Genomic DNA, 13,798 nt, shown 5'->3' with positions numbered 1-13,798 from the left:
CCCCCACCTTCCCTTCCCCTCGCCCATGACATGCTCTCCCTTCTGCCCATCACCCCCTGCCCCCCCTCCCCTTCCCTGCGACCCCCTCTCCCTTCTGTCCATCTACCCCACCCTGCCCCTCCCTTCTATAACCGCACCCTTCTCTGCCCCTCCCCTCTGCCCCCCTCTCCCTTCTGCCCATCAACCTCACCCTGTCCCTTCCTTCCCCTCCCCTCTGCCCATCTCCCTCATCCTCCCCCTCCCCTCTGACCCCCTGTCCGGTCTGCCCATCAACCCCACCCTGCCCCTCCCTTCTATAACCCGCACCCTTCTCTGCCCCTCCCCTCTGACCCCCTGTCCCGTCTGCCCATCACCTCTGACCTTCCCTTCCCTGCCCCTCCCCTGCCCTAGCACCCGCTCCCCTCCCTTCTGCCCATCACCCCCGCCCCGTGCACACGCCGCCCCGGCCGCTGGCGGAGCGGTGCAGTGGGAGTGCGCGGGGCTCGCTGGCAGGAGCAGAGGAAGGAAAAGGAAGCGGGGCCCGAGCCTTCCCTGCGCACGGGGCCAGCGTCTCCTGGGCGCTGCGAGCCGGCGGCTGCACAGCTCAGCGCGGGGCTCTGCGCCTGAACCCGCCGCCAGCGCGGACCTGCCCGGGCCAGGGGAGAGGGGACCCAGCTCCCGGCTCGCCTCCAGCCCCGGCCGTTTCCCGACGCCCCCCGGCACGGAGCGCTGGAAATGAAGAGAGTTTGCACTTTGTCCCTCTGGCTCTGGATCGGGATCGTCTCGGAGGCAGGTGAGGCGCCGGGGCAGCCCGGGGCGCGGGCGGGGACCTGAGGGCTGCGGGGCCGGAGGATGCTCTGGGCTCCGGGCTGGCCAGGGCGGACGAGCGGGTGCCGGCGCCGGGACTCCCCCCTGCCCAGCGCGCCCAGCACCCAGCGTCTCCCCGCACTTCTGCCCGGCGCGGGACTTGGCCCTGCCCTGGGGCGCTGCTGCCGGCTCGGGGCGCCCAGCTCCTCGCGTAAATGGGCATGAGCCGGGAGCCCTGCCCCCCCATCACCCCCCCAACGCCTCCTACCTCCCAACTCCCCATCACCCCACCCCAGCGCCTCCTAACCCCTCCCTATCCACCCCACCTCCATCGCTCTATCCCCCTCCCTATGACCCCATCACCCGCCAGCGCCTCCTACCCCGCTCCTATGACCCCTCCTCACCTCCACCCCAGCGCCTTTACCCCCAGTCCCATCACCCCCCCCGGCGCCCGCTACTCCCCTCTCCCCATCACCGCCTCCCATCACCTCCCCCCCGGCGCTTTCTACCCCGCTCCCCACACCCTCCCCACGGCGTCCGCTACCCCGCGCCCCCCATCACCCCCCTCCAGCGTCTGCTACTCCCCTGCCCCGATCCCCATCATCCCCCTGGCATCTGCTACACCAGGTCCCCTCCCGTTCCCCCCGGACCCCAGTCCCACTCCCCATTACCCTCCGGCATCTGTCCCTCTTCTCCCCATCACACCCCTGGAAGTCTGTTGACACCCCGATTGCTCCCCATATCCCCCTGGCTCTCTGTCCCCCCCACCCGCACCCCATCGCTCCCCCCATCACCCTCCGTGTTCTATCCTGCCTCAGACCATCCTCTTGTCTGGCCCCCCCACACCCCATCACCTCCTGGTATCTGCTACCCCCCGGCTCCCCATCACCTCGGGAGATCTGCCCCCCCCCCTCACGCAAGGGCGCCTTTTGCTTTTACCTGGTCCACCTTTGATAGCTGATACAAACCCAGTCAAAGAGGGACTGAGCCTCTCCCTCGGCCTGTCAGCAGAGGGCGCTCCTACATGAAGGCTGCCCCCCCACGCCAGGCTGCACCCAGCCATGGGTCAGCTGGGTGGGGTATGTCCCCCAGCCTGGAGCACTAGGAGCTGGAGGAACACATTGCACTGCCCCCCAGGCTGATGGACTGGGTGGGACCTGGTAGGCCGTTCCCATGGCTGACCCCTGGGGTCCTGCACTGCCCCCCCTTGTGGGATGCGGGTCTCTCACTTCACTGGTCTTTTCAAAAGTTATGCCCCATTCTACACGCCCCCCACCTCCGGCAGGCATGTGGCGAGCGCTATGGGGCAGTGGCTAATCTGTACCCCTCTCTGTGATCGGCATGGGAACATGGCATGCTGTCTCACGGGGGACAGCCCCAGTCCCATTTCCAAAGGAGTTTTCTATCCACCTTGAGCTCTGGGGCCAGGGAATTGGGAGGGAGGAGCAGTTTGATGGCTCATTTATTTACTTTTCCTAGTGTCATTCATTAATTAATGTCTGTGCTGTGCTCTGCTGAAGAAAAATGCTCTGTAAGCGCATTATGAGACCCCTTCCAGTGTGGCCTCCCCAGGGGGCCAGAGCTTGCCTCCCACAGACTGGGCACTAATTCGCTAGGCCGCAGGCTCGGTGGGCTGTGAATCACTTCTCTTTCCAACAGCACTCTGCGGGGGGGCAGCAGGGGTGGTTTGGGCAGAGAGTTGAGTCCCTCTCCGGTCCCATGGCCAGAGTACGAGGTCAGAGTGATACCCAACGTACCAAGAGGCCCAGAGCTGCACAGCCTCTCACTGTATCTTGGGTTGCTTGTCCCTGAGGATGCTCCCAGGCAGTGTGACTGGCCCTATGGGTGCATGGAGGAATGAAGCCCGGTGAGCTCACATAGCCAGAATGGAGTAGGGGCTGGAGTGATAGTGGTGAGCCCAGTGGGGGCATCCAGCAGCGAAATGCTATGGGCCACAGTAGCCATATCCGAGTGCTGGGCAAAGCCCACTCGATTGTTGGGTGTATCTAGGAACAAAACATGCTGGGCCTCTTCTGCCAGTATGGAGTGGTGCTGGACTAGCACTTCAGGGACCAAGCAGGTATCTGGAGCCAGACAGAGCAGGCTCTGGGCTGGCGGTGTCAGGATGGAGTGAGCCCTGGGTCGGGGCGGCCGGGATGGAGCAGGCTCTGGGCTTGTGGTGTCGGGATGGAGTGAGCCCTGGGACGGGGCTGCCGGGATGGAGCAGGCTCTGGGTCAACAGTGTCAGTATGGAGTGAACCCTGGGACAGGGCGGCTGGGATGGAGCAGGCTCTGGGCTGGCGGTGTCGGGATGGAGTGAGCCCTGGGACGGGGTGGCTGGGATGGAGCAGGCTCTGGGTCAACGGTATCAGGATGGAGTGAGCCCTGGGATGGGGCGACCGGGATGGAGCAGGCTCTGGGCTGGCGGTATCAGGATGGAGTGAGCCCTGGGATGGGGCGACCGGGATGGAGCAGGCTCTGGGCTGGTGATATCGGGATGGAGTGAGCCCTGGGACAGGGCGGGTGGAATGGAGCCAGCTCTGGGCTGGCGGTATTGAGATGGAGTGAGCCCTGGGACGGGGCGGCCGGGATGGAGCAGGCTCTGGGCTTGTGGTGTCGGGATGGAGTGAGCCCTGGGACGGGGCGGCCGGGATGGAGCAGGCTCTGGGCTGGCAGTGTCGGGATGGAGTGAGCCCTGGGACAGGGCAGCTGGGATGGAGCCAGCTCTGGGCTGGCGATGTCAAGATGGAGTGAGCCCTGGGACAGGGAGGCTGGGATGGAGTGAGTCCTGGGACATGGCAGCTGGGATGGAGCAGGCTCTGGGCTGGCAGTGTCAGGATGGAGTGAGCTCTGGGATGGGGCGGCGGGGATGGAGCAGGCTCTGAGCTGGTGGTTTCGGGATGGAGTGAGCTCTGGGACGGGGCGGCCGGGATGGAGCAGGCTCTGGGCTGGCGGTGTCGGGATGGAGTGAGCCCTGGGACAGGGTGGCTGGGATGGAGCAGGCTCTGGGCTGGCAGTGTCAGGATGGAGTGAGCTCTGGGATGGGGCGGCGGGGATGGAGCAGGCTCTGAGCTGGTGGTTTCGGGATGGAGTGAGCTCTGGGACGGGGCGGCCGGGATGGAGCAGGCTCTGGGCTGGCGGTGTCGGGATGGAGTGAGCCCTGGGACAGGGTGGCTGGGATGGAGCAGGCTCTGGGCTGGCGGTGTCGGGATGGAGTGAGCCCCTGGATGGGGTGGCTGGGATGGAGCAGGCTCTGGGCTGGCGGTGTCGAGATGGAGTGAGCCCTGGGACGGGGCGGCCGGGATGGAGCAGGCTCTGGGCTGGCGGTGTCGGGATGGAGTGAGCCCTGGGACAGGGCGGCCGGGATGGAGCAGGCTCTGGGCTGGCGGTGTCGAGATGGAGTGAGCCCTGGGACAGGGCGGCCGGGATGGAGAAGGCTGTGGGCTGGTGGTGTCAGGATGGAGTGAGACCTGGGACGGGGCGGCCGGGATGGAGAAGGCTGTGGGCTGGCGGTGTCGGGATGGAGTGAGACCTGGGACTGTGCGGCCAGGATGGAGAAGGCTGTGGGCTGGCGGTGTCGGGATGGAGTGAGCCCTGGGATGGGGCGGCCGGGATGGAGAAGGCTGTGGGCTGGCACTGTCATAGTGAAGTAGGTGCTGGGCCAGTGATTTTATTACACAAATTGCTACAGCTCAAATGTGCAGTGTAACATCAGAGTGAGACCACAAGGTAAATAATAGTGCAGGAAGCTTCAAAAGAGAGAGGATCAATTTCTGTTCATAAATAACCTTTTTTAATAACCTCAGTTTCATGATTCATCATTGCCACATTAGCGCTAATGTCAGGCCTATGGGTCTGACTTGCACTCCGAAATGAGGGGCAGGAAAGACGTATAGAAGAGAATGTGCCACACTAATGCAGAGAGCAGCCTATGGTGGGATGTGCTACCAGGAAAGCTTGTACTGGGCCTAATGTTGCTGGGTTAGAGCACATCAGGTTGATGCAGGGCCGGTGCAACCCATTAGGTGGTCGCCTAGGGTGCTAGCATTTCGGGGGCAGCGTTTCAGGTCCTTCGGCGGCGACCGCGGCGGCTGGATCTCCGGCCACCCTGGTCGTGGTCGGCATTTAGGCTGAGGGAGCTATGGCAAGGGGGTGTGGGAAGGGCCGCCTGCAGCAAGAAGGGAGAGGGGGGCGGCACGCATGGGAACTCCCTGCCCCAGCTTATCTCTGCTCTGCCTCCTCCCATGAGCACGCTGCCCTGCTCTGCTTCTCCCCCGCCCAGGCTTGTGGCGCTAAACAGCTGATTGGCGCCACAAGCCTGGGAGGTAGGAGAAGTGGAGCAGCAATGGCGTGCTCGGGGAGGAGGAGGAGCAGAGGTGAACTGGGGCGGGGAACTGCTGCACAGCTCCCCAGGCCAGGGGGGAGCTGCTGCATGTGGGGCGCTTCAGGGCTGAGCAGGGGGCGGAGAGCTGCCACAGGGCTCGGGGCGGGGTAGGGGGGCACAAGGTGGAAGTTTCGCCTAGGGCACAAAACATCCTTGCACCCTCCCTGGGTTGCTGGTACTGGGACATAGAACCTTTGGGCTGTTGCTGCTGGAATGGAGCTTCCCAGGTGCAATATGTCAGCAGACGTTTGTGGTGCTGCTGCTGGAGCTCCAGCCAAGCTCTTTTGGTGGCATCTTGTAAAGCATCTTATGGCTGTTCCTTAAGTTCTTTCCTCTTGTCCCAGTGCTGAGGGCTTTGATATGATGAGTTTCTGGCCCAATGAAGACCCATGTGATATGTGGCTTTGACTAACTGTTTATACAGAATTTTGAACCTAACAGGTGCTGTATAAGGGCTAAATATTATTGCCAAGAAGCAGGGAAATCTGCATATGAAACATGGGACTTTACCAAGGAACATACAGCTTATTTTTCAGTTCTACCTATGACCAAGGGTATCCTGGGGTGGAGCACAACAATGTGAAGTGTCCACAAACTCCTCACCACATTAGCCCCCGTTAGACAAATATCATCATCTTCCTAATTGTGGGCAAATGCAGAGGTTTCTCCTCCTAGACACTGGAGTGTACCCTGAAGAGGGCACACCACTCCCTTTGGACTTATGCAAGAGCTATTCTGTTCTATCCTGATTGATATCCCACACTCATGGCCAATTATCTGATTGACTGACATGATTTGGTAAATGCAGTAGGTATCTGGGATGGGGATATATGACAATCAGAGTTCATGGATTAGGATTTCTAGACCCTCTTTTTCACTGCAACATTCTCTTGGATCAGAAGCCAGGTTGAGTGTTAAAAGGCGGTTAAATCCAACACGAACCGATCTAAACTGCCACAGAAAAGAACATCAGGGTCAATGCAGCATATTTCCCTTTGGCAATGAATATTGCATGGCTGGAATTGCATAGGACTGTCGCTCCACTGTTCTGAGTGGGTCTGGCCAGTGTAATAAGCTCTATGGGAGTGGAACGTCTGAAAGCATGACCATCCTACTGACTTCTGCGGGGAAGGTCTACCTAGCCAGCCACTTGAGTCGTAGAAGAGGAGTTCCTGGACAGGACAGTCTGGCCAGCTTATTCAATTTTAGGGATTCTCTTCTTAAAATTGGATGTAAGCATCTGACCATCACACTGATGGCCAGGATACATGTGCAGGAATGGAGTTATTCACTTTGACCGAAGTCCCTGACCCAGATTCCAAGAGCACTCAGTCATCCCTTTGTCTGCATGCGATGGGAATACAGCTCTGATGGCTCCAGCCTTGGCATGAGTGTGACGGAGAGATGGTTGCACCACTAGCATCTTGTGCGTGAAGCAGCTACATCCAGACTTATTTATTGTTAGTAATAATACCAGCCATTTGTATAATGTCCTTCATGCAAAGAGCCAAGAACATGCGACCTAAGGTGCAACGTTTAGACACGGATTTATTAACTCTTCTTTAATTAACTACGTGGTGAGTGCCAGCAGTGCACTCAAGATGAAGGAAGGCAGGGAAGAAGGCTACAAAGGGAGCACTGAGGAGACCAGGCTAGGTGGAGCAGGGAAGTATGAGAGCAGTAGTAAAGGACATGAGGGTAGAGATGTGCCTTGGGTCTTGAAGATGATACCGAGATCACATCACCTCTCACTGCAGTGCAGCCCCCTGTAGAGGGGCAGGGGGCAGCCTTTATACCATGCACTCCAACACTACATAATTCATTTCAAAAGGGAAGAGCATTTCTGATGAGTTAACGGCATTACCTAGCTGGGATGTGCCCAGAATACCAGAGCAAACACCTGTGCTCCTGCAAAAACCGCCCCAAGATTTTTAATGCTTGTGGACCTTGATTTGTACATCTCATCTGAAGGCCACACTTCCTGCAGCAGGGTGCCCCCTACCGGCGTGGGACAATACCAGCTTATAGAGAAGAGCCATCTAGGGGGTCACCAGCACCGCTTAGGTTTTTCTTGGAGGTCTCCCAACCACATGCTGACCAAGCTTGGCTCCGCTTAGGATATGAGATCACAGCTCAGGGGGTTAGAATATCTCCCTGTTAGTTTTACATTTTCCACTTCTGACCTCCTTAGCATGGGAAGATACAGGTGTCCCTGTTTTAACAGAAGTGACAGGGGAGAAAGCTTGTGGTTTTACGGCTCCCGGCGGGAATTTCTTGCAGAAGAAGAGGGAGAATTGACTTCCATGGGAACCACAACAAGAGGTGATGTCCTAATGAAGTTGGCTGTTACACTGGAGCTAAGAGCCCAGTGCAGAAGGAACTTTACAGAGAGCATGGTGCAGGCTGTGGATGGGCATCAAGAAGGGGAATGCAGCCTTACCCAGCATCTGTTTAGCCAGAGGATGCTTTGCAGGGATCTGAGATAATGATCATGCTCAGAATGAATGTTCCTTTGCAAAGCCGCTTCTGGGTGAAGGACCCCTTGCAGACTTCTCCTAACCCTGAGATCACAGCTCTGCATGCAGGGGCTGAGGACAGAGCTTTTCTCCAAGGCCCATCCTGCTCTCTTTGTTCACTGTGGCTTGGGGAGTACAACCATTACAAGTGGAGTGTCCACTCCCCAGGCTTCTCACCCAGACACAGCCCAGAGGGGAAGCTTCCAAATGGGTGTTTTACGACAGTGGTTCTCAACCAGGGGTCAGGGCCCCCCTGGGGGGCTGTGAGCAGGTTTCAGGGGCTCCACCAAGCAAGGCTGGCATTAGACTTGCTGGGGCCCAGGGCAGAAAGCCGACGTCCCACTTCATGAGGCTGAAGCCTGGGGTGCTGAGCCCCAGGGCTGAAGCCTGAGCAACGTAGCTTCATGGTGCTCCCTGTGGTGTGGGGCCCTAGGCAGATGTCCTGCTTGCTACCCCTTAACGCTGGTACTGGCTTTTATATGCAGAAAAACAGTTGTGGCAGAAGTGGGCCATGGAGTTTTTATAGCATGTTGGGGGGTCCTCAGAAAGAAAAAGATTGAGAACCCTTGTTTTCCCTGCCATCCCTCTCTCAGTTGTTTAAGAGTTTGGGGTCTTTTCTGTGATCAGAGACTGCACCCATTGCTGTGGGACTCTATAGTCACAGCCCAATGACAGGAACCCTACGGCACATCCCCACTACTGGAGGAATCCTACGTTAAATCCCAGTGATAGGGAAACCCAACAAGAACCCATGGCTGAGGGAATCCTACGATCCCAATGTTGAGGGGGAAACCCTACAGAGTGAGCCAGCTGATGGGTACTCCTACAGCATGAGAAACCTGACAGTAACAACCCAATGATAAAGGAGTAGCACAGTTTGAGCTCACTTACTGGGGTGACCCTACATGGGGTGTCCACTATAATCAACAATAGGAATCTGTGGGCAGGGAGAACCTGACAGCCCAGGCCAGTAGATGTGAGGTTGCTCTTACATCTCGATGCTACTGAAGAGGAGCTTTCCGCACCTCATTTCATTTTGTCTCCGACTTTTTTGAGTGAGATTGTCAGAAGCTGCCTAGGAGAACTAGCTGCCCAACGCCCAGCTCCTAGGCCTCTTTCGAAAATGTCCACCGATGTCACCGGAGGGGTTGGAGGATCCAGTCCAAAGACTTGTTGTGATGGAAGCAGCACACAGGCCATGCAGAAGGTATCGACTGCAGCAGTTCCTTCACACCAGGGACGGTAGCATCTGTCATAGTGTTTAGCAGAAGACAACTGTACACATGAAGTTTGCAAGCTTCACAGCACTGTCTGCTCATTGGGACAAGAGCCTAAGTTTTCTCTGGGTTCTTATCTGGAATCATAATATCTCCTTTATGAGCAAAGAAATACAGCTGCAGCTGCACTGGCATCTAGCGACTGGTTAAATTAATCCCAGGGTTTTATTGCCTCTGGCTATCCCAGACCTTTGTTGCTTATTTCAAGTTGTTAATGTGGAGGGTTAGATTACTCCCAGGAGTGTGTTTCGTCAGTGGTCAGAACTGTTATGATGTTTTCAGCGTAAAGTGTTGTTGCTCATTTGCAGTGTCTCATTGTTAAAGCAACATAACGAGCCTTACTGGAAATGGGAATCCGAGAGATCAAGGGGGCTGGGAGGCAGGAACTCCTGAGATCGGAGCCTGGCTCCACCACGCATTTGCTCTGTGGCCTTGGGCAAGTCACTTAATGCTCAGGGCTAAATTCAGAGGTGACATATATGTGATATAGAAGTAGGTGAAATCCTGGCCCTGCTAATGTCCATGGCAAAACTCCCATTGACTTCAGTGGACTCATGATTTCATTCAGGGAGATGAAACTGAAGAAATCTATATGCTGAAGAACCTAAAGCAGCTGACTGTCCTTTCATGTACACCTTCTTACTCTCAGCTTGGCTGCTTTTCTTGCAGCACTCCTCTCCCCTGACCCCTGGGGGGTGACTTACCCCAGCTCAGACTCCTGTGTTCGTGCCTCGGCTTAGCAGGGCCAGTTCAGAAGTGATGTGTGAGGTAGGATGCAAGTCGCATGTGGATAAATGGACATGACTATAAGGGAGTCTAGAACGAATCCAAGTTGGTGTAACATACAGAAGAGAGCAATACGAGAAGGCCTGGATCAGACCCGACGTAGACACTTAAAATCACCTCTGATTCTGTCTCTTGCTCTGTTCCTCCTTCTGTGTTATGATAATAACAATACTGTTAATCTTCGTTCTCCTCTACCTCTGCATTGTGAACTAGTTGCCAATTTTGTGATGAAAATGTGCTGTCTGATTGATTGGTCAAAAGCCATAACCACCCATGGTGGTTGTTCATGAGAAGGACTAGACAGAAACGGTATCATAGACAAATCCAAGCCTCCTGGGCTTTATGCTGGAGCGTTAGTAGAGCAGTAACTGCAGGGGGTGGGTTTTGCCTTCCTATAGCAGCAACCCTCACGCTGGTGAGAACTCAGATCAGCTTCTGGAAAGACGTAGTCTGGTCCCGGTAGCTTGAAAATGGAATAGACTCAACTAATATCATGGGATTTATGTGCAATCTTAATGCAAACAAGAAGCGGCAGAGCTGCCTCTAAAGAGTTAAAGTAGCTAATGACTTGCACAGGTGTAGAAGACACTGTTCTGATTTCTAGCTGCGTAAATCCACAGCTTGCAGGTGCTGAAGGGTTAAATTTTTGCACGGTGAGATTCCAGTTCACTGAGTGAAGGTCATCTGGTGTGTTGGCATCAAGCTGCATTGGTGTCCAGCTCCCATGGCAGTGCTAAACCAAGCAACATAGTGCCTTGCATACAAACACACCATCCCTCACAGAGTTAAGCCAAGGAATGTGGCAGCAGGTCTGGGATGCCCATTACGTTTGGATTGGCCAGCATGGCTAACCTCCCAAGGGTTAAGTGAAGATGAGTGGTCCTGATGCCAGGCTTGGTGTCCAGGTTCTTGCTGGTGGAGGTCAGCAGAGGTTCATGGGAAAGGAAAAATTGGCAGCTGGGCCGGATGTCCTGCATTTCCCCTCTTCCTGCAGCAGCCTGAGCGATGTTCCTTATTTAGCTTTCCTGACGGACAGGAGGAATCTGATGGCGGAAACTGTCACTGCCTGATAACAGTTCAGGGACCTCTTTATGATGGGCAGCACACAGGGAATGGGCAGCTTTCATTCTATCCAGGATGGGCGAAGAGGGCAACTCGGGTTGCCCCCTTGCGCCATGTTTTCATTGGCTATTTTATAAACGCCGCCTCTGGGTGTGGGGGGGAGGGCATTTTCAGCCCCTCCCTTTGCACACGTGCTTGTTTGTGCCTGAACCACACCAGATTCTGTTTACAAGGCATTCAAGGGTGAGAAACAATGACGTCTTTCTGTGGAGCACCGATGCAGACGTCCAAGCTGGCTGATGGATAGGAGACTGTGGGCGGGGGAGAGGGGAGATCCTGGAGTAAAACCTCCTGGCTGAGATCCAGGGCTGGGCAGACCTTTGCAATTGCTAATGGTGATGATGTGACAGCAAGGCCAGTGATAACACTGATGTGGCTTGGTAACACAGAGTGTGTTTGCTGGGTGGAGAGAGAGGGGTGGAAGGGCAGGGCTGTGCACCAGGGAGCTATGAAACAACACACACACCTGCAGGTGTACTCTCTACGCTTCCCTCGCTCAGTGCACATACAAGCCTCTGCACCTAGACACAGATGTGCCTTATCTACACAAAGATCAGCCAGTCAAGCAGAGAACCATATCAAGGGGAACATCCACCATGTTCTCATCTCTTCCCCATCCTCTCCTGGTGAAAGATGCATCTCACTGGTTCAAAGACTAACAAAATATTCGTATTATATCCCCCTACAATGTATGTGCTCATGTGAATCATCCCATAAACATCAAAGTGCCACAAAGTAGGGTGAAAACATACCTTTTGCTTTTTATCCTGCATTTTGGGATAACATTAAGATCCTCTCGTACCATGGAGATATTTTCCTTTTTTCATCATAATTGATATATTACAAAGAGAAACAATGGGACGAGAGGTTTTTGTGAAGGGCAAACAGCAAGCAATATAAATGGCCTAATAACATTGACAAGATTAATGCTCTCAGTTCCACTATATTTATGTCAGTGGAAGATTCTGGCTTCACATTGGTCTAACTACAGTCAGAATCAGGACCAGCAGGTGATACAATAGGAAGCGGTCAAGTTATTTTCATACTGGTTTTGGATGCTTTCCTCAGCCACTAGGCCCTGAGGAGCCTTCCCATAGTCCACGTGGCTTTACCTTTTAGTAGGTTGGTCACACATACTTTCGTGGAGCTGGGCAAGGCAAGGCGTGGCCTGTTCTGCATTGCACAGTGGGATGGCCCAACAGTTTCCACAGAGTGGTATAATTTTGACAACTTTGATTTCATAAGCTGTGCAGTGGAGATAGAAGGCAGGGGACTAGTACTCTACTTGTAGTAGGTTTCAGAGTAGCCAGGGCCGGTGTAACCATTTAGGCAACCTAGGCGGTCGCCTAGGGTGCTGGGATTTGGGGGGCACCATTTTCTTCGGCAGCAACTGCAGCGGCCGGATCTTTGGCCGCCCCAGTTGCCACAGGCATTTAGGCAGAGGGAGCTTGGGCAGGGGAGCGCAGGGAGGGCCGCCTGCAGCAAGTGAGGGAGGAGGGGGCAGCATGCAGGGGAACTCCCCACCCCAGCTCACCCCTGCCCCGCCTCCTCCCTGAGCACGCCATGGCTGCTTCACTTCTCCCGCCTCCCAGGCTTCCGGCGCCAATCAACTTAGGCGCCACAAGCCTGAGAGGCAGAGAAGTGAAGCAGCCACGGTGTGCTCGGGGTGCTCGTGCTCGTGCGCAGAGCAGGGGTGAGCTGGGGAGGGGGGGGCGCCTCAGGGCAGAGGTTGGGGGTGGGGAGCTGCTGCAAGGGGGGAGCCTCAGGGCGCAGGAGGGAGGGGGTGCCTCGGGGAGGGCGTGGTGGGGGCACAAGGTGGAAGTTTTGCCTAGAGCGCGAAACATGCTTGCACCGGCCCTGAGAGTAGTAGCCGTGTTAGTCTGTATCCGCAAAAAGAACAGGAGTCCTTGTAGCACCTTAGAGACTAACATGTTTATTTGAGCAAACAATGTATTCTGTGTGAGCTGGGCAAATATTACAAAGCTATCTAGAGAGGCAAGGTGGGTGAGACAATATCTTTTATTGGAGCTACTTCTTTTGATGAGAGAGACAAGTTTTCGAGCTACACGGAGCTCTTCCTCTGGTCTGGGAAAGGTCCTAGGGGGCGTCACAGCTAAATACAAAAGCAAACCGATAGTTTAGCATAAGTAGTGCTAAGATCGAACGATCTGTTCAATCTTGTATTTAGCTGTGGCACTCTCAGTACCTTTCCCAGACCCGAGGAAGAACTCTGTGTGGCTCGAAGGCTTGTCTCTCTCACCAACAGAAGTTGATCCAATAGAAGATATTGCCTCCCCCACCTTGTCTCTTGAATATCCTGGGATTGATACTGCTATAACACTGCATAAATCTATCTAGGGCAGACTTCCAGTCATGCTTAACTTCATGTACTGGGTGGTCCTGTTGGCTTCAGTGGGGTTACTCTCATGTTATGTCTATGCTGCAATCAGGAGGTGTGACTGTAGTATGTGTAGACATGCCTGAGCTAGCTTTGATCTAGCTTTGATACTGCAGTCACACCTCCCAGTTGCAGTGTAGAAATATCACCAGTGCATCTAGTTAAGCATGTACAAAAGTCTCTGAAGGATCAGGGCCTAGGCTACAACCATACTGCACTCAATGCCATGGCCTTGGGTTACCTGACCATTTTCTGTGCACATATTCTTGGATAAATGAATTCACTTCAGCTAGGTTCAGATATTTTCTGTATTCACTTTCCAGGAACATTTGTGCATTCAGGTGTCGCTGACACGCAGGTTCATGTAAAGTGAATTTCAAAGTCACATGCATACTCATCCAGTAGGAACTAGAAACAATACCATGTGACTTCCCTTGCCAATTCCACCTAAACATCTGAAATGTCAGTGTTCAAGAATCGAGTCCTTGCGGAAGACTGTGATTATTCCATAGAACAATGTTTTGAAACC

The 13,798-nt window shown here is 55.0% G+C and overlaps 1 protein-coding gene across 2 annotated transcripts in view; it reads left to right on the top strand.

The window, feature by feature from the left end:
- Positions 1-595: 595 nt before the first annotated feature.
- The window catches only part of FLT4 (fms related receptor tyrosine kinase 4), a 97,572-nt gene continuing 84,369 nt past the window's right edge, over positions 596-13,798 (top strand). For both annotated transcript variants that reach the window (XM_032772240.2, XM_032772232.2), the window contains exon 1: positions 596-772. In XM_032772240.2, the coding sequence (XP_032628131.1) occupies positions 715-772 (58 nt within the window). In that variant the 5' untranslated portion in view covers positions 596-714. The remainder of the gene's footprint in view (positions 773-13,798) is intronic.

Source organism: Chelonoidis abingdonii, chromosome 7 (genome assembly GCF_003597395.2).
Source record: "Chelonoidis abingdonii isolate Lonesome George chromosome 7, CheloAbing_2.0, whole genome shotgun sequence".
Classification (NCBI taxonomy): domain Eukaryota; kingdom Metazoa; phylum Chordata; order Testudines; family Testudinidae; genus Chelonoidis; species Chelonoidis abingdonii.
Note: the sequence above shows the minus strand (reverse complement) of the source record. Positions and strands in the feature narration are given on the sequence as shown.